This window comes from Hemiscyllium ocellatum, chromosome 31 (assembly GCF_020745735.1).
Source record: "Hemiscyllium ocellatum isolate sHemOce1 chromosome 31, sHemOce1.pat.X.cur, whole genome shotgun sequence".
Lineage (NCBI taxonomy): Eukaryota > Metazoa > Chordata > Chondrichthyes > Orectolobiformes > Hemiscylliidae > Hemiscyllium > Hemiscyllium ocellatum.
This window is the reverse complement of record NC_083431.1, coordinates 20,278,545-20,299,483: the sequence shown is the minus strand read 5'-3', so window position 1 is coordinate 20,299,483 and position 20,939 is coordinate 20,278,545. Positions and strand designations below refer to the sequence as shown.

General features: G+C 41.4%; 1 protein-coding gene across 2 annotated transcripts in view; it reads left to right on the top strand.

Annotated features, from left to right (window-relative positions):
* The window catches only part of LOC132830295 (coronin-6-like), a 241,913-nt gene that overhangs the window by 56,204 nt on the left and 164,770 nt on the right, over positions 1-20,939 (top strand). For both annotated transcript variants that reach the window (XM_060847872.1, XM_060847871.1), the window contains exon 2: positions 14,151-14,350. In XM_060847872.1, the coding sequence (XP_060703855.1) occupies positions 14,153-14,350 (198 nt within the window). In that variant the 5' untranslated portion in view covers positions 14,151-14,152. The remainder of the gene's footprint in view (positions 1-14,150; positions 14,351-20,939) is intronic.

Below are 20,939 nucleotides of genomic sequence, written 5' to 3'. Positions count from 1 at the left end.
TTGAGTGGTATACAATGCAGCACACTGTGAAGTGCCTGTTGTAGAATCTGTTGCACATGTTAGCATATTATTTTCAGCATATTTTATGCAACAGACGCTCCCTAGTCCTCCTTGAGTATGCAGTGAATAATGAGAGATGCATGTTAACGTCTCAATTATATCACAACAACCTTCGCAGATCAAGGGACGTGAATGATTGTATTTTCATTTACTAAATGGTCACATCAAATGTTGAAAGATCACACCTTGCGTCACCAGTCTTACTTCAGACAGTGCCTGAACACTAACTTAGTAGTTTGTTTCTGGCATTGCATTGTATCAATGTATTTGTCTGAAGCTTTTCACACAATTCAGATAGGCAGCCTGTTGGAAGTGGCATGTTTCTGAACACCAAGCTGCAGCGTTCACCAAAGCAGGCAGGTAAATGGTGCCACTTCTTTTTTTCAGGAACATAGTTCAAGGCAACATTTTGCCACAGAAGCATTTTTTTGATGGCGGTGTAAGGTAATGATTCTGAAAGGGGTTAGTGGCCATGTGACATTGGCTGCATCCATTTTACTGATGTCCCATGGTCTGTGGGACAATACGTGGTGCAGAAACTCATCCAGCTCTCGGCACATTTGGCTTCAGTGAGAGGAGTAGTGGGATCTACAGGAATGTTTGGTAAGGCCCATCTCGACATTGGGAGCATCTTACCGTTTCTTGTTCACTTTGCTCAAGTGATGTGAGAAGTGAATCATAGAATCCCTGCATTGTGGAAACAGGCCCTTTGGCCCAACAAGTCCACAGTGATCCTCGGAAGAGCAACCCAACCAAACCCATTCCCCTACCCTTATTATGCTATATTTAGCCCTGAATAATGCACCTCATCCACACATCACTGAAAACTATGGGCAATTTAGCATGGCCAACTCACCTAACCTTCACATCTTTGAACTGTGGGAAGAAACGTGAAGGTGGGATTTGTGTCTGGCAGTGGTGAGTTCCTACTCGAAGCTCGTTATTGCATTTCAACAGCTTGTTAACAGCCCCACTTACCGTGGTTTATGATTCTACTAGACCAATTTAGCCAGAGCAGGATTCTGGCGGGTTCAACTCACCACTTGCTCCAAAAATCCTTTGTATTGGAAGTCAGCCCCTGTGACCCCTCCTGGCACGTTTACAGGATGTTTCTGACCTTCAATGGTATGCACTAGTAACTATCATGCTAAAACTGCTGTCAGGGCTCTGTGCTCAGGACACGCAACCAGCTGATGGGCTGGACCAGGCTACATCTTCAGGCTCTTCACTGTTAGTGCTCATTCACGCTGAGTCTCCCTGGATTCACAAGGCATTCCTGCTGTGCCTTGCCTTTTTGTATTTTTTCTCTGCTCAACCAGAGATACAAGGCTCACCTTACTGCTATAGTGCCTTGTTGTTTAATGGAGATACAAAGGCAGAAAGTTTGCCTCAGTTGTCAGCAGCCTCAGTCCAGTCAATGGCGATAGCCTGCACTGATTGTTCCTTGCTCAGGTCGGACAGAATTAGGATCCTCCCCTGCTGAGAGATGAGGAGCTGAATGAGAGCACACCACCCATCCTGACTCTTACTGCCTGTTCTGCTCCTGGAATGAGCGAGAGGCAGGTTTTACGGAAGATGAAAGTGGGTGGTACAGCCATTACTGTTGGTGCAGATGGTGAGATGTCCAGTGTGAATGAGGAGGCTGCTGAGTAAGATAAGGACAGATGGTGTTAGAGACTAGATACCAGCATGGATAGAAGATTGGCTGTCTGGCAGAAGGGTCCTTCTCAGTATGGAAGCCAGTGACTAGTGGTGTTCCACAAGGGTCAGTGTTGGGACCAACTTTTTCACTTTATACATTAATGATCTTGATGAAGCAACTGAGGCCATTCTGGCTAAGTTTGTAGATGATACAAAGATAGGTGGCGGAGCAGGTAGCATTGAGGAGGCAGGGAGGCTGCAAAAAGATTTAGACAGGTTAGGAGAGTTGGCAAAGAAGTGGCAGATAGAGTCTAACATGGGAAAGTATGAGGTCATACACTTTGGTGGGAGGAATAGATGCGTGGTCTATTTTCTAAATGGGGAGAAAATTTAGAAGCCTGAAGTGCAAAGGGAATTGTGAGTTCTAAGCCAGGTTTCTCTTAAGGTAAGCATGCAGGTTTCTTTTAGATTACTTACAGTGTGGAAACAGGCCCTTCAGCCCAACAAGTCCACACCAACCCTCTAAAGAGCAACCCACCCGGACCCATTCCCCTCCATTTACTCCTTCACCTAACACTACGGGCAATTTAGCACGGCCAATACACCTAACCTGCACAGCTTTGGACTGTGGGAGGAAACCGGAGCACCCAGAGGAAACCCACACAGACACAGGGAGAACGAGCAAACTCCACACAGACAGTCGCCTGAGGCAGGAATTGAACCCGGGTCTCTGGCGATTAGAATATAAAAGCAAGGATGTATGCCTGAGTCGCTATAAGGCTCTGGACAGACCACATGCAGAGTGTTGTGAGCAATTTTGGGCCTCACACCTCTGGAAGGATGGAGCGGGTCCAGAGGAGGTTCACTAGAATGATCCCAGGAATGAAAGGCTTAACATCTGAGAAATGTTTGAGGATTCTGGGACTATTATCGATGGACTTTAGAAGGATGAGGGGAGATCTGATTGAAACTTATGAAATACTGAACGGCCTGATCAGAGTGAATGTTGGGAAGATGTTTTCATTAGCAGTAGAGGCGAGGACCTGAGGGTACACCCTTAGAGTATAGGGAAGACCTTTTAGAATGGAGATAAGGAGAAACCTCTTTAGCCAGAGAGTGGTGAATCTATGGAATTCATTGACAGCTGTGGAGGCCAGGTCATTGAGTATCTTTAAAACTTAAATCAATAAGTTCTTGATTGCCAAGAGGAACAAAGGTTACGGGGTTCAGTGTTGGGGCTGCAGCTGTTCACATTATATATTAATGATCTGGATGAAGGGAGTGGGGGCATTCTAGTGAAGTTTGCCGATGATACGATGTTAGGTGGACAGGCAGATAGTACTGAGGAAGTGGGGAGACTGCGGAGGATCTAGACAGTTTGGGAGAGTGGTCCAGGAAATGGCTGATGGAATTCAACGTGAGCAAATGTGAGGTCTTGCACTTTGGCAAAAAGAATAAAAGCATAGACTACTTTCTAAACGGTGAGAAAATTCGTAAAGCCAAAGTACAAAGGGATCTGGGAGTGCTAGTCGAGGATTCTCTAAAGGTAAACATGCAGGTTGAGTCCATGATTAAGAAAGCGAATGCAATGTTGTCATTTATCTCAAGAGGGTTGGAATATAAAAGTACCGTTGTGCTACTGAGACTTTATAAAGCTCTGGTTAGGCCCCATTTGGAGTACTGTGCCCAGTTTTGGTCCCCACACCTCAGGAAGGACATACTGGCACTGGAACGTGTCCAGCGGAGATTCACATGGATGATCCCTGGAATGGTAGGTCTAACATATGAGGAACGGCTGAGGATCCTGGGATTGTGTTCATTGGAGCTTAGAAGATTGAGAGGAGACTTAATAGAAACTTACAAGATAATACATGGCTTGGAAAGGGTGGACACTAGGAAATAGTTTCCGTTAGGCGAGGAGACTAGGACCCATGGACACAGCCTAGAATTAGAGGGGGTCAATTCAGAACAGAAATGCGGAGACATTTCTTCAGCCAGAGAGGGGTGGGCCTGTGGAATTCATTACCGCAGAGTGCAGTGGAGGCAGGGACGCTAAATGTCTTCAAGGCAGAGATTGATAGATTCTTGATGTCACGAGGAATTAAGGGCTACGGGGAGAATGCTGGTAAGCGGAATTGAAATGCCCATCAGCCACGATTGAATGGCGGAGTGGACTTGATGGGCCGAATGGCCTTACTTCCACTCCTATGTCTTATGGTCTTATGGAATGGAGTCGCAAAATCTATCAGCCATGACTGAATGGCAGGACAGACCCAATGGGCCAAATGGCCTAATTTCTGCTCCTACGTCTTATGGAGTAAGCAGTGCAGAGTGCATGCAGGTTTAGTGGTGTCAGGGGTTTGGGGTGGGATCCAGCAAGATGTTATCTGTGATAGTGAAAGTGGTAGAACATGAACCTTGGTGCTGGGTGCCTGCAGTAGCAGAGATAGAAAGGGTGAACGTGAGGCAGTGGAGAGAAGATGGTACATACACTAATGACATGGAGAAGGACACTGACCTTTGTCCTACATTGTGGCCATTCCTCCAGACCACTGTTGTAACTCGTGTGGCAACCTCAGACCGAGCTGGCATGATCTTGTGTTGTGGCCTCCACCGCTGGTCCTGAGGGAAGAGGAAGTCCCATACGCACAATGCCCCACCCAGCAGGAGCTCCAAGACATTACCAGCAAAGTGGGTGCTGATTCCCCCTGTCTCCTGCTTCTGGTGAAAATGTCAAAAACCATGGAGGGAGCTCTGGACCAAGAACATTTATCTGGATGCACGATGGTACTTTTAAATATGGTACTGGCGTCAGGGACGCCAGTCAGTTCTGGGATCGCCGGTGAGTTACTCTGGAAATGCTGGGTGATGAGAGGGGGTGGAAATTGGACATGATTCTCACAGCAAGGCTTCATATGGCAGTTAATGTGGTGGGTTTAGTGCAATGCAGTGAGGAAACTCATTTGTCCTTTCAGCAAGGATCATTTCACTAAACTCCCATGTAGTTTGCCAAGAAAACCATAAGTTTCAGCCCAAGGTTTATCCTCTGACATGAATTGCCCCAAAACAAAGCAGGATTGATACTGTGAACTACATCAAACAGCCCTTCTCCACTACCACGCACAGGTACTGATGGCAAATACCATAAGGTATTGGGAGTGGAGATCTGGGAAAATATCACACAATGGTTTGCTGATGCTTTATGTTGTTAAATGAAGCTACAGAGTTTGGGTGTTGCAGGTTCAAGGAAAAAGTGAGGTCTGCAGATGCTGGAGATCAGAGCTGAAAATGTGTTGCTGGAAAAGTGCAGCAGATCAGGCAGCATCTAAGGAACAGGAAATTTGACATTTCGGGCAAAAGCCCTTCCTCATTCCTGATGAAGGGCTTATGCCCGAAACGTCGAATTTCCTGTTCCTTAGATGCTGCCTGACCTGCTGCGCTTTTCCAGCAACACATTTTCAGCTCTGTTGCAGGTTCAAGGCTAGAACATTTCATTCTTCACTAATTCGTTCACAGAATACATGTAGCAGTGGCAGTTTTTTTTATTTTTTTTATTTCAAAATATACTTTATTCATAAAATAATTTGATGGTCTGTACATTTGGTCATGCCATACATATGTCAACATTTACATACACAGATCAGAATTTTATCATTGTTATAAAGAAGTCTGTGCATTCCTCAATCATATGCCCATATATTTAGCTGAGATGACAGCAGAGCCCAAACGACTGCATGGGCCCCCTGTTCTTCTTTAGGCAGGCAGATGTTACACGGTGGTCTTTCCCCACCGTGCCTTGGCGGCAGTTGCCCCAAGCTTCAGCGCATTCCTCAACACGTAGTCCTGGACCTTGGAATGTGGCAGTCTGCAACACTCAGTCGGGGTCAACTCCTTCAGCTGGAAGATCAACAGGTTTCGAACCACCCGGAGAGCGTCCTTCACCGAGTTGATGATCCTCCAGGCACATTTGATGTTCGTCTCGGTGTGCGTTCCGGAGAACTGACCGTAGAGCATGGAGTCCAGCGTCATGGCACTGCTCGGGACGAACCTCGACAAACACCACTGCATTCCTCTCCAGCCTTCCTCTGCATAGGCAGTTATGCCTTGACCACTTGCATATGGTACCTGAGAATCTTTGTGACAAACTGGGGTTTAGAGTCATAGAGATGCAAGCACAGACACCGACTTTTCAGTCCAACTTACCCATGCCGATTTGAAGCTGTTAATGCTGTCACTTGCAAAAGTAATCTTCAGTCCGTGTGATTTCTGTGGTGATTTGATCCATTTCATGCCTGGTCTAGTGCAGCCTGCCAGCCAAAATCTGGAAAGTAGTGTGAAAGCTTCCAAAATGTGCCAAATTCTTGAGCAGGTTCAATTGCCACATGACTATTCATTAGATCTTAAATAAAGCAGCAAAGCAGTGTCAGCAGTTTTGGGTTTGAATCCAGCTAAGGCTGGGAGGATGCAAATCAAAGCACTGGCCATAATTCAACAGAATTTGGGAAAGCGTGAATTTGAGCAGGCACGTAAGGGTGGGAAAAAGAAATGCACATTATTGTTGTCCCTGGCACAGATCTGACATTGTGTTCAGACATGATGCCAGGAAGAGTAAAGGGAGTTTTATTTAGCCTGTAGTTAACTCCCTCGGATAATAAATTGTAACACTGATATGTTTCATCTTGTTGGAGTGCAAAATTCACAGCAGGGGACTGGGAGCTACAATATTTATCCAACTATCAAAAATAATTAAATAACACACTTGGGACACTGGGTCACCTTTATGGCATTTGAAACCACTATTGGATAAATATCATGGGGCACCGATGGGTCTTCTGTTGATCCCTCAAAAATATTGATGCTAGATTTGACAAAATGTTTTAAAATGTGAATTTAAAAATAAAGGCAGACTTGCTGTGATTGAAGGAGATGAAGTGTTGCAGTCACATCAGAACTGTCATCGAGGGGTCCTGGAGCAATACTTGTATATCCTTTTGCCTTAAGAAAACTGCTGTTTATACTTCACATTTTGTACAAAAGAAATGGGAAATATTTAGCTCTGTATTGGCTGATGGAACAGGGTTGCATTTTTACTGGCCCGCTACGTCTTGGAGTTAATCTACAGGTGGTAAACAGGCAAAGATCCTCATCAAGACGATGATGCTTAGCGTTACATATTTAACATGTTCTACAATGTCCATTCAAGGATCAAAAGTTCACTCAAAGAAATTTTTTTTGCTGATGGCTGTTAACCAAAAGAATTGAACAGCATGAATGATGGTGTAACTAAGTAAAGCACTGCAAGAGTTCTCACTGAGGCAGATACCATCTTTTTTGGCTGTGTGTACTTGTCCAAACAGACAACATGCTGACCTTTTAAGTACAGCTTTCAGAGGAAACTATTCAAGGAGCTATGTTGCAAAAAAAAACCCAGTGCGATGATGGCGAGACATTTCAAAAATGTTGGATGTCAGGCTGCACCTCACATCTGCTAGAAGGCTGGATGTTGAAGTGGGAGTCGCTATAGTGACTCGGTCTAAACAAAGATTTATTTGCTGTCCTCACAGTTTTCACAGTTGCCCAGTCATTTTAATTGAAATTTTAATTATGTCACCGAAATCACTGCTACTTCTGTCATCTACAGTTTTCAGGAAGAGCTACAAATCTCTGAAGAAAATATATGTTGCTGCTTGAACAAAAAGCAAATGATAGTTGCAGTGTTGGGCTATGTTTAATATATTGTTGGTACTGAAATTATTTCAGTCATATTTCTAGTGCCATCATTTTCTTTTATAAAAATAAGTTCTTTCATATGTATTCTTCCGTGAATTTAAAATGAAATTCTTGCTGCACTCTGAAAGGAAGTCTTTTGTATTTTGGCCCAAGGGTGGGGAAATCACATGTGCACACAATAGTACATAGCTTTTCCTAGCAATGTGTAGAGGTGAGGCACTTGCCAGTATCTAACAACATTACTCTGTTGGAGTAATGTTGTTAGATATTTATTCCAAAAAATGAAAGATTCTGCATATGAATGAAGCTAATTATTTCACATCACTGAGTATTAGTAGCTTTTCACAATGTTTGTATTTGATTTATTTATGTGCTATACAAGTGAAATCATTCACAGAAATATTTGTGATTCATATACAAGCATAATCTCCTTTAGCTGTCCCCAAATTAGCTCTTTCAATGGTAAAATCAACATAACCAAATGATACAGACCAGAAATCTTCTGAATGTGATTCCATGTATTTTCTAAGTCAGTTGATCCCTTGACTTTCTCAATATCCTTTGATTAAGCAGACAGAAAATTGATTTGGATTTCAATTTGCAATAGCTCTTCATTCTTCATTATCTATTGTCAATACAGGCCCATGCTTTCTTCCTCTCTTTGGTCCCTTTCTTTCCCCTGTCCCCCTCACCTCACTTCACATATACTTGTTCCACTTGCTCACGCTCCAGGTTGGATCACCCCTGCTTGAGTGTCCATTGAATATTCCTAAGACATGTCTATAAATATGAACTATCTGAATGTAGCTGTTAACAGCAGAGCTTTATTCCAGCGCAAGTGACTGCTCTTTGAAGAGGGAGTCTTGAACCCTGAGATTCGAACACAAAAATAATTTTTCTATCAGTTTTTTGTTAAATAATGATCTAAGATTCATCCCATTAGTACTTTAATGTATAAAGGTACCTTGAAACGTGCATGCAACTGGGAGGGTAGGACAATTGGATGTTTCCTCCAATAATGAAAGCTGTAATCTAACATAGTGTAAGCAGAAGGTTAATATTAGCTTTGTTGTTGATAATTTTTGTATTATGACAATGCTCATCACATTTAAACCTTCTGGATGAGGGAGCTGGTGGGGCAGCAGAGATGCAAATAGACTTGCATCATTTGCATCAGTTTTGAGGCATCATTTTGTTTCTTTTGAGGGCATTTTTTCTTCCAATGCATTTGAATGATGCCCAAATATGAGAAAAAATACATTTGATTTTGCAGCAGTCATGGTAAAGTTGGGTTTATTCACTTGAAAGAGGCCAGCGTTACATAGTTGCAGGTGCAAGATTAATTGCCACATGCAGATTGGCACCTATTAGCTTGAATTGTTATGTGACTGAAGATGACTTTCTTTATACCTCACCCACATTCATTTTAAGTCAATTTTATTCTCCCACGTCATCATCTTTTCCTTCTCCAATTATTTGAAGCATCTTATGCAATACATTGTTCAGATTACATTGAGAATATGATACTCTGTACACAAGCATTGCTCTTGATTCAGAAAATACATCCTTTTATAACCAGTAACAGGATGCCAAATATAGACTGACTTGCTTTGATGTTCCTATCTCTTATCCTTTCCTCCTTTTGTTACATCTACAGTGAAACTTCGAGCCCAATACGTCCTCAGGCATAAGACACTGTGTTCAGTGCCATATATTGTCAGTGTCCTCCTAGAAAATTCTGAAGCCATGGTTGCGCTTTCAGAAGTTACATCTTTTTTCCCAATTTTAAATTTCTATCCCTATGCATTTTGCAAACGCTTTGTGCTATCATATACCACATCTCAGAGAATTTGGAATTTTTTTGTTAGAGAAGAGTTTTTGACGAGGTAGCTAAATCACTGGAATTTCCACAGCCTCCAGCATTTAACTTAATATTTTTTTAATCAGAAATTGATTGTTTTTAAAAACTGTTCATAATAGCAAGAACAGTTCATTTTGATGCATTTTAATGTGTTGAAATATGCCAAGGTACATCACAAGAGCATTGTAAAATCTACATATGCAACTAAGTCACGTATGGCGATATTAAGTTAGATGACCAAACGTTTGAGCGGAATGTTCTCAGATGTGTTTTAAAGGAGACAAGTGATGTAAAATGATGATGTGATTGAATAAAACTGGCTTAACAATAAGCGGGGGTGAAGTAAAAAGGAAATCATAGAGTCATGTAGCATGGAAACTGACCCTTCAGTCTAACCAGTCCATGCCAAACATAATCCCAAACTAAACTAGTTCCACCTGCCTGCTCCTGGCCCATATCCCTCCAACCTTTCCTATTCATTTATCTATCCAAATGTCTTTTAATCATAGTCATTGTATCTGCATGCACCACTTTCTCTGGAAATTCTTTCCACATGTGAACCACCCTGTGTGCAAAAACAAATTGCCTCATGTCATTTATAAATTACTCTCCTCTCACCTTTAAAAATGTGACCCTAGTCTTGAAATCCCCAATCCTAGGGAAAAGACCATTAACTCTATGTAAACCTCCCATTATTTTATAAACTTCTATCAGGTTGCCTCTCAGTTACATGGTAATTCATGCTAATAGGTGCCAATTTGCATGCGGCAATTAATCTTGCCCTTGCAATTATGTAACACTGACCTCATTCAAGTGAATAAACCCAACTTTACCACGAGGGTTTACTGCAAAATTAAATATATTTGTTGTCAGACTCAGACATCATTTAAATGCTTTGGAATAAAAAGTGTCCTCAAAAAAAACCAAAATAATGCCTTAAATCAAAATTATCATTCCAACTTTCCGAGAGAGGCATAGAAGGAATTTTACAGTTACCTTGACTTGCAAATACTTTGCTATTGCCACTTCTTGGTGTGAAAAAGTTAGATGTTTGCAGGCAATTGAAGTGACATATGGTCTGAAAGTTCAACTGAGTGTTTCAACATGCCATTCAGAGGGGATCTATATGTGTATGCTTTTAAAATTACTTGGGTAAATTACTTTCTTTCCATCATAACAATAGGACTTTCAAAAAATCTTATCTGGGCTAATGATGGCATCGAACCTGTTGCTCTGGACTGTTGGCTGCCTATTTTTCTACTGCTCTTGGCATTGTCCACTTACTCTTGTTTGCAGCCTTTAGCCTGTAGCTGCAACAGAATGAGTTAGCAACTCTAGTGCTGTGCAGTAAAACTCTACTCATTTCAATATGTCAATCTAAAGTGTCAGTGATTTTGTTATTTGCAGGAATTTTGGTGTCACTATATTCCTTCCTGCCTTGTGCAGCTCTTACGGTATTAAGTTACAGCAGAAATGAGGGAGCCCACAAATGATATGTTTTTCCCACTCTGTGTCCGGTGATAGCACTGTAATTTAGAGATGACAAAGACATGAGTCACTTAAAAAAGCATTTACTGCATGGGTCAGCTTTTCTGTACAATAGATGTGAGGGGGATTGGTACACTGGAATGTTATGCTTGGATTTAAGCTTCACTTGGATCAGGTATGTGTTTATCTAGGCTCAGTTTAACTTCCTACATTGTCTGTATGATGCCAAGTCAACATCCTGGGCTAGATTTCCAATTCAGATGTGGGGCTGAAAAGAGAAATAAAGTATCATTTCAAATTTCCTGCATAAGACCTGCCAAATACGGTGCCCAATACATTTTCAGACACACAGCTTTCCCTCTGAAGAAAGCAGCCAGTTTTGAGTATTGTTTGTTGAGTATATGTTGAGATGAATATTCTATCATTCAAAGTGATAGTTTAAAGTAAAGTCCTGCCATCTTTGGAGATTCATCGAAATCTAATTGATAGGAGTTCCTGTTCCAACTTTGTTCAAGATGTAGAGGTGCTGGTGTTGAACTGGCTTCACTTGATGAAAGAACGTTGTTTCGAAAGCTTGAGATTTCAAATAAATCTGTTGGACTATAACTTGGTGTTGTATGACTTCTGACTTTACTCTGTCCAACCCCAGAAAACAAGCTGCCAGTTTAGTATGGTTCTGAAGAAAATTAGATTTTATTGGGAGACTCTGCTTCTGAAATGTCAAACTGAATTTACATCTGTCAGGTTTGTAGCTAAGATGAGATTGCCAGTGACACATAATATCCAGACCAAGATCTGAGTGGAGGAATAACTCCTTACAGATTCTGTCTCTTCCAAATCAATGTGAGAGAAGAAAATCAGATCAGCAAAAGAGTAGCTGGAAAACTAGAAAAGATACTGGGACAAGGATTCCAGGTGGACTTGAATTGTAGGAAGCTCTGCTCAAGAATAGTATTCAGGTATTGAAAGGATAACAGGAATAGGATAACTTACTTTGTCAAGTTGGCAAAGTGAGGACTGCAGATGCTGGAAACCAGAGTATAGATTAGAGTGGTGCTGGAAAAGCACAGCAGGGCAGGCAGCATCTGAGGAGCAGGAAAATCGATGCTTCGGGCAAAAGCCCATCATCAGGAATTCCCTTTGTCAAGTTATCTACTTAAAGGTACAATGAAGTGTCATGTGGAAAGTTAGAAAAAGACAATGAGAAGAACAAACAGTATTGAATGATGTCAGGTTATCTATATAATAGTGTAACAAGTTGATTGTCTTCTCAACCTTGCTTACATTCGTTAGTCCTTTTACTATCAATTATTTTGGCCGCAAAATTTCATGTATCCAGTTAATGACAACTTCACCCCTGGTTTTATATGCTTCCAGCTATCATTGCTCAAGTACTTGGGAGCGGAGGATGAGTTTGACTCCAAAAGTCCCCATGAGAATTCAATTTTGGGGGCGAACAAACATGCAAAGTCACCCCACCCACCCCCAAATATTTATACGTTCCAAGGTAAAAGATTTAATATTCATATGTATATATGAAATCTTTGGTAATTATGCTATCTTACCAATCTAAAGAGAAAGTAATTCACCACAAATATGGAAGGTAATGTTACAATATTATGACATCATCAAATAAAAGAATGATAAAGTAGACCCTGAAAACAAAAATAAGCTCTTGAGAAAATCTCACAAAAAGGTCAAAGGTTGTGGAAAAGGGACCTTTTAATCCTTCCCCCAATACAGCACCTGGTCCATTCACTCTTCAGGCTTAAACCTACAAATTACTTAAAGGGATAGACAGCTTGGATGGAGGTAAGATGTTTCCATTGGTTGGGGAGTCTAGAACCAAGATTCACAATATAAAAATAAGGGGATGTCATTTAGCAGTGAGATGAGGAGAATTTATTTTATGCAGAGGGCAGTGAGTCTTTGAAATTCTCTACCACAGCGGGCTATGGAAGATTAGCTTTTGAGTATGTTTAAAGTAGAGGTTGATACATTTTTGAATACCAGTGATGTAAAGAGTTGTGAGGGTAATGTGAGTAAAAGGCAGTGAAGCTTTTGATGAGCCAAGCTCATGTTAAACGGTGGAGCAAGCTGGAAGGGCTGAATGGCCTACTTCTGTTCTCATGTTCTGAGATAGCCTGTGGACTTCACACAATGTGATAGCTTTCTACCAAACGAAGCCAGCCGTCCTCACTAATATACATACTTTACTCTTCCCTTAACAAGGCCCTGTACTTTTCTGTACAATCAAATTACTGTAAATTTCCACATCTTTAATTCAATTTCTTAATTGCAGTTATCCATAGTATGCACACCTTGTAGCTTTTGTCTGGCTACATTTCTGTAGTTTGCCTTTTTAACATTTATTTTACCTTCTCTTGTGAGCCCTGAGATGATCTACTGTTAGATAACCCCTTTCATTAAAGTTTGTTTAAATCTTTTTTGCAATATTCAAGATGAGAAATTTTCCAAAGAAAAATTATTGTTCCTAAAACCTTTCTCAGTATAGATTTATAATGTCTGATTCAAGACTCAATTATTAAACAGTGGATTGGTATCCTGTTGTGCTGTGCCAGTTATTGAAGGGATGTAGATTTGTAGTAGATATAGACCAAACTATTTCCTGTGCTGTGCTTCCTTGAGCTATAGTGCTTCTGACAGGAAACTGGCCGTGGCTAATCCATTTAGCCTGCGCATCCCTGGATTCTATGGGGCAACTTAATATGGCCAATCCACCTAACCTGCACATCTTCGGACTGTGGGAGGAAACCGGAGCACCCAGAAGAAATCCATTCAAATTCCACACAAAGCTAGAATCAAACCTGTGTTCCTGGTGCTATGAGGCTGGAGTACTAACCACTGAGCCACTGTGCTGCTCAACTAACAAGGGAGTAAGCCAACTGGTTTAGGTCTTAGCAACAGAGGTTTTATTTTTAGGTTAGATTAGATTACTTACAGTGTGGAAACAGGCCCTTCAGCCCACCGACCCGCCGAAGCGCAACCCACCCATACCCCTACATTTACCCCTTACCTAACACTACGGGCAATTTAGCATGGCCAATTCACCTGACCCGCACATCTTTGGACTGTGGGAGGAAACCGGAGCACCCGGAGGAAACCCACGCAGAGACAGGGAGAACGTGTATGCTCCACATAGTCAGTCGCCTGAGTCGGGAATTGAACCCGGGTCTCAGGCGCTGCGAGGCAGCAGTGCTAACCACTGTGCCACCGTGCCGCCCATGGTGTTTGTAGCATGGTCAGAAAAGACTGGGATATGATTGTAACAAAGGAAAATAACACTATGTTTCTAAAAGAAAAACAAGGCTATTTCAAAACTAACTTTTCTATTCCTTTTCAATTATAGCCATGAGCCGCAGGGTTGTACGTCAGAGCAAATTTCGCCATGTCTTTGGCCAGGCAATGAAAGCTGACCAATGTTATGAAGACATACGAGTGTCAAAAGTGACATGGGATAGTTCCTTCTGTGCGGTTAATCCCAAATTTGTGGCCATCATTGTGGAATCTGGTGGAGGAGGAGCCTTCCTAGTCCTACAACTGGCCAAAGTAAGTCTTGTATAATAGATTAATTTTGCTTGCTGTGTTTAGATCTTTTATATCTGTCATCTGTTCTGCCGCTGTTCTATGATATTTGGCTTAGGTGTTTAGGACAATTTCCAATGTAAGATGAAGATTACTGTGAAAGGTTTTGCTGCCTACATTGGTTCAAGTTATATTCACTGGTCAAAATAAACTTTTTGTATTCTGTCTGATATTGGATGGCATGGTAAGTTTCTTGAATCAAAATCCTACATCTCCACTTTGCAGTGTTGCCTTCAATCCATTGTTTCTCTGTCTGAATTATTACGTTGATTAAACAGAAAATGCAAGTTGAGAGTCATTGGGGGGTTATTTTGTGAAATTGCAGTCCTTGCAAGGTGCACCGCATTTACAAGCACAATGGACTAAGTCAGATCTGCACCCTTCACAACTTCTGTCCATCAGAATTAATAAGAAATAATCTCGTAAAATTGCTTTGGCCAGATCATTCTGTTGATACAGCAAGGGCAGTATTATTGTAACATGAAGGATTTTAAATCTTTTGACATGGTCGTTTAATAAACATGTCAAAAGGCTGGCATAAATTGCTTTGCCTTTAAACAGCGAGTTATTTTCAAGAAAATAAAATTTGCTAATTTTATTGAAGTAGACGAACATGAGGATTCTCGAACTGCATTCGTCTTTATGTTGAGTTGAACTGGGAACAACTAACTGCCTTTAGAAAGATTTTAGGGTACTGAGGTTTAGGGTACTGAGGTTTAGGGTGCAGCGGTTTAGGATACTGAGTTTTAGGGTACCGAGGTTTATGGTGCTGCGGTTTAGGTTACTGAGGTTTAGGGTACTGAGGTTTAGGGTACTGAGTTTTAGGGTGCTGCGGTTTAGGATACTGAGTTTTAGGGTGCTGAGGTTTAGGGTGCTGCGATTTAGGATACTGAGTTTTAGGGTGCTGAGGTTTAGGGTGCTGCGATTTAGGATACTGAGTTTTAGGGTGCTGAGGTTTAGGGTACTGAGGTTTAGGGTACTGAGTTTTACAGTACTGAACATTTGAAGGAGTTTGGATGGTTTTTGAAATATTCTTTGCAGGAGATTCTGTTCCTGTTTTGGAAAAGAAATAGAAATGTGTGAATTTTAAAATTAATCCAAATGACAATCTTAACTTGTTTAATAAAACGAGTTTATGATTACAGTGAAATAACAGGAAATGGTGATGTCAGTCCTTGGGCTGTAATAGCAACACAGTATGAGTTAATCTTTAATGAATTAGTGCATGAATTAATGGACATACTAATGGCGAGTGGTAAATTTGTCCTGCTAATATACACTGTGGTTGTTATTGCCAGTGGGATTTTATATTGCTGTGTAAGCAAATTGAATCTGATTGTGTGTAAAGCTCTGATTCACTAGCATCATCATACACTGCTTAAACCAGCATTTTATCATGTGACCTTTCGCCTCTCAATCCAGTAGTGACTTTTTAGATTCAATAGTTGCTTTACTTTAGGTTTTTGCTTGTACTAACGAAGCCGCTCAAATCTTTAAAAAGGCCTATGTAGAGTGTGCAAAAGGCTGTCTTGCTGCCCTGAGAAGGATTGTGATAATGATCATTGAGGCTTGTGCTATTTTTAAGTGATGTGGTCAAGTTTGGAAAATGGTGTCATTCAATCATTGCTTCTGCTGTAGGTCAATAAGTCTTCCAATTTGAATTAATGTACGCCATTTATTTACTGGAGGTAACAGCTGAGTAGGGATGGTCAGAAATGGCCTTTTCGATTGCAGTACAGTAGCGTTTCTTAATTGTTCTCCTGCATTGATTCCATTTCAGCACTTCACACTTGATGTGACCCAGTGTGAAAATTGCATTTGGTCAGTGGGAGAAGGGGACTGTAGTCACTGACCAGAGATGGCGAAGAACTCATGCCACAGAAGTCACAAAAATAGAAACAGAGATGCCTACCATGTTTCAGGTTCCATTAGTGGTAGTGCTGAGGTGTCACAGTCCACTTCCACAGTCCACAAGCAGAAAATACATAGAATGTAAAGCCATGCAACTTGCAAATGATGTGTATAGGTTAGACTCATTTTATATTTCAAAATAGAGCTCTAATTCGACCCAGAGCTTCATTCTCATGTACATAGGCTGAATACTCTTCTCCTGCTCCTATCCTTCTCCTGCGTGTCACCATTCAATATGATCATGGCTAACAAATGCTTTAATGCATTTTACTCGTCCATCCCCAATAACCTGTCTGTCACTGGTAACCAGAAACCTAACAACCTACCTTACATAACCACAAGGTTTGATCTTCCACAACCCTTTCTGGCAGATATTTTTAATATATATCCACCTAACCTGCACATCTTTGGACTATGGGAGGAAACCGGATCACCCAGAGGAAATCCACATGGAACCTGGATAACGTGCAAACTCCACACAGACATAGCCCAAGGGTTGATTTGAACCTGGATCCTTGGTGTTGTGAGGCAGTAGTGTTAACCACTGAGCCACCGTGCCACCCCAGTTGATCATGACCCCAGTTGATTTTCCTACGTTCCCATTGATGATTGTGACTGAAATTTGGGAAACCGTGTTCAACAGTGAGACCTTTTTATGGACTTGGGTTGGGCGATTGGTTTAATGATATGCCAGAATGGATTGTGAGTATCCATGGCTTTCTGAAACCTCTTTGATTATTTTGCAGAGTCTGGGAAGGTTAATAATGAAATTAGGAATAAATAAGTAGATTTGATAACCATTACAGATACATAACTGCAAGTTGGTATAAATTGGAACTTAAACATTGAAGGGTACATGGTATTTCGGAAAGGCAGAAGCTAGAAAAATTTGGAGATTTAATGAAAGATGGTATTAGCATAATAGATAGAGATGGGCCAATTTCAGGAAACTATGCTGTAGGATCTATTTGATGAGACACAATAAAAGCAAGGAGTCACTTGTTGGAGTATTGTATATTTACTGCCTAACAATATCATTATAGTTAGATGGAGTGGAGAGGATGGGAGCTAATGGAAAGGTGTAGGATACATAATCATGGGGATTTTAACCTACATACAGACTGGGAGACACAGATGTGCAAAGAAAGCCTTAGTTGAGGAGTTTTAAGGATGGTTTATTGAATAGCATTTTAAGGAGCCAACCCGAACTGCAGGCTTTATGGGACTTGGTCTTGCACGATGAGATGGGAATTTAATTAGGTGGGTAGTGAAGTACTCCTAGGTAACAGTGATCATAACACAATTGAATTTTTACATTTACTTAGAGGGAGAGAAGAGTGGGTGCAAGACTAGTATTTTAAACTAAAAGTTGGGCCGTTAAAGGAGATATTTTTCCTTTTCCGCTTGATCACTCCTGTACTGGTGTTAGCTCAATAGAGAAGAGGAGAGAGGTCGGCGATAATACCAAAGAGGAATGGAGAAATGGCAATGGGCCTGATCAGTAAGATTGTATTGCCTGCGTCCTCTGGGACTATGTATTTTGCCTCTTGTTCATACCATCTCAGGAAAGAAAATATCATGTTTAGGCTGTTTCAAAGCATTGGAAGTATTTGCTCAAGTAAAAACAGAAAATGGTGAAAATACTCAAGTGGTCTGTGGAGAGAGAAATAGAGTTAATGTTTCAGGTGGATGACCTTTTTTCACAAGGAACGTCCTTTACCTTCACTCTGTTTCTTTCTCCATAGATCCTGCCAGGGATGTGGATTATTTCCAGAATTGGATGGATATATATGTTCAGATTTCCAGCATTCAGAGTATTTTGCTTTTGTTGTAGCAGTATTCAGGGTGTTGATCCTAATGGAAATTGAGCAGCTGTGTGCTTTGAGCAGAGGAGATTAATTCTGAATTGAGGAATTCATGATGGATGTAATTCTAATTCTTCCACTTCAAGTCCTGTACAATTGCCATACTTTCCATGTTGGTATGAACCAGAAATATCAGGGTGTCTTTCAAATGGAAGAACTGTTTCAAACCTTGGCAGCCGACAATACGTTTTGGCAATTGCTTTGTTTTTGGTCTGATTGAGTTGATTCCCCAACATGTTTTATTGTTCTTTTTCTGCAATCAGTAATGGAACTGCATGTGAGAAAAGGAGAATGCCAAATAATGTGTAAAAGACAAAGGCTCCTAATACACTTATGATCCTTGGCTGGTGATACAAATCTTCTTTTATGCACTTCTCATCTCTCCTCTGCAACGATGCGAGAGATTTATTTTCCATGTCTTGGCAGTCAGTGTTCGAGAGTTTTACTACAAATAGCTTTTGCCAAAATCTGACCGCTAACATCTGCAGCATTGATACCTTGGAGCTGGATAATATTCTGTTGCTATGGATATTGGCAAAAGTTTGCTTTTATGTTTGGTGCAGGGAATGGTCCATTCACAAATGACCTACATTATCTCCGAATGATGCTGCCGGTTATGATTCTGTCAATTCGCTTCCAGTAAACCTGATTTAATTTTGCTGAGATAAGTGCAGAATCTCAATGGTTTTGGTTTTAATTTGCACATTTAAAAAAAATCATAATCCAGTTGCTGTTGTGGAAATGATGATTATGGAAATTATCAATCTGTTTTATTCCTCATATCTGTTTTCCTTTCCCTGTGTGATTATCATATGGCATTTGGCTTATCATAATTATCCAAGGTCATCATGCATTAACAAATCGGCAACTGCGTTGTGTTAATTCACTGCCTGTCCTACTGCTATTGGACTCTTGAAATATGTAGGAGCGAATGCCCCATTGCTTTAATGTACTTTGCTGCTAATTATTTGCCACTAGTCATCATGATGATTGCTATATTAGGGATATGTTCCTATCATTTCTTCTCTTTGTTTTACTTGTAGAATTCTGCTCATCTACCACGGTGGCCCAGTGGTTAGCACTGCTGCCTCAATTCCCGACTCAGGCGACTACACTGTGTAGAGTTTGCACATTCTCCCCATGTCTGCGTGGGTTTCCTCTGGGTGCTCCGGTTTCTTTCCACAGTCCAAAGATGTGGTGAATTGGCCATGGCTAAATTGCCCGTAGTGTTAGGTAAAGGGGTAAATGTAGGGGAATGGGTGGGTTGCGCTTCGGCAGGTCGGTGTGGACTTGTTGGGCTGAAGGGCCTGTTTCCACACTGTAAGTAATCTAATCTGTCAGTCATGCTATTGGCCTCCAACCATTTGTGACCTAAAATGGTAGTTGCTGTTCTTCTTACGCCATGACCCGTGAAGTTAAAAAGGGTCCTGTTGTTTGAATCATCCAGCCATTTTTGGCACCTAATGTGTTGGTCCCTTTTTAAAGAGGATGCATTGCAACTGCTAATTGGGACAATGGTTTCTGATCCTGCTTGGGGCCATTAATGGGGCCTTGAAACTCAAAGTCAACCCCCACTGGTAGACTGCCTGATCAAGAGAGTGCTCCACCATCCAAGTGTACCTTTCATTAACATTAGCAAATGTAGTTTATCCCCATGTCAGGTTCAGCTTGCTTAACATTATCCAAGGTCATTTGGTGTAATTTCTAGATGGCAAACATCCAGTGTTGGAGAACACATGAAAAGGTTATTCTATCCACTAAAGCTCATCCCTCTAATCCCTGCCTTGCTAAGTTTAGCAACTAACTGGATTTAGAGGATCTCTAATACATGGCAAACCATTTTGTACATCATTGAGTAAATATTTTATTTACCTCTGTCAGGCTCTTGCTAAAAACATTGCTGTATGAAAATAATGCCAGGCTTTACTGTGCACCTGTTGAGTATGGGCAGTCAAAGTTAGGGGTGGCTCTAGAGAGGGTTGGTTAGTTTTTGTCCCCTTGTTTCTACGTTGTGGAGCTTGAATGTCATAGAGCCATAGAGATGTACAGCATGGAAACAGACCCTTCGGTCCAACCCATCCATGCCGACCAGATATCCCAACCCAATCTAGTCCCACCTGCCAGCACCTGGCCCATATCCCACCAAACCCTTTCTATTTATATACCCATCCAAATGCCTCGTAAACGTTGCAATTGTACCAGCCTCCACCACATCCTCTGGCAGCTCATTCCTCTACATCTGGACTCCCCGACCTCTGGGAAAAGACTTTGTCTATTTATCCTATCCATGCCCCTCATAATTTTGTAAACCTCTATAAGGTCACCCCTCAGCTTCCGACGCTCCAGGGAAAACAGCCCTAGCCTATTCAAAATCTCCCAAGAGCTCAAATCCTCCAACCCTGGCAACATCCTTGAAATCTTTTCTGAGCCCTTTCAAGTTTCACAACATCTTTCCGATAGAAAGGAGACCAGAATTGCACGCAATATTCCAACAGTGGCCTAACCAATGTCCTGTACAGCTGCAACATGACCTCCCAACTCCTGTACTGAAAATGTGTTGCTGGAAAAGCGCAGCAGGTCAGGCAGCATCCAAAGAGCAGGAGAATCGACGTTTTCGGCATGAGTCCTTCTTCAGGAAACCTCCCAACTCCTGTACTCAATACTCTGACCTTAATTAATTCTGAAAATTTGCCTTCTTTGCTGCTTCTTGTTCTTTCCCATACTCCAATGTGTGTGTGTGTGTGTGTGTGTGTGTGTGTGTGTGTGTGTGTGTGTGT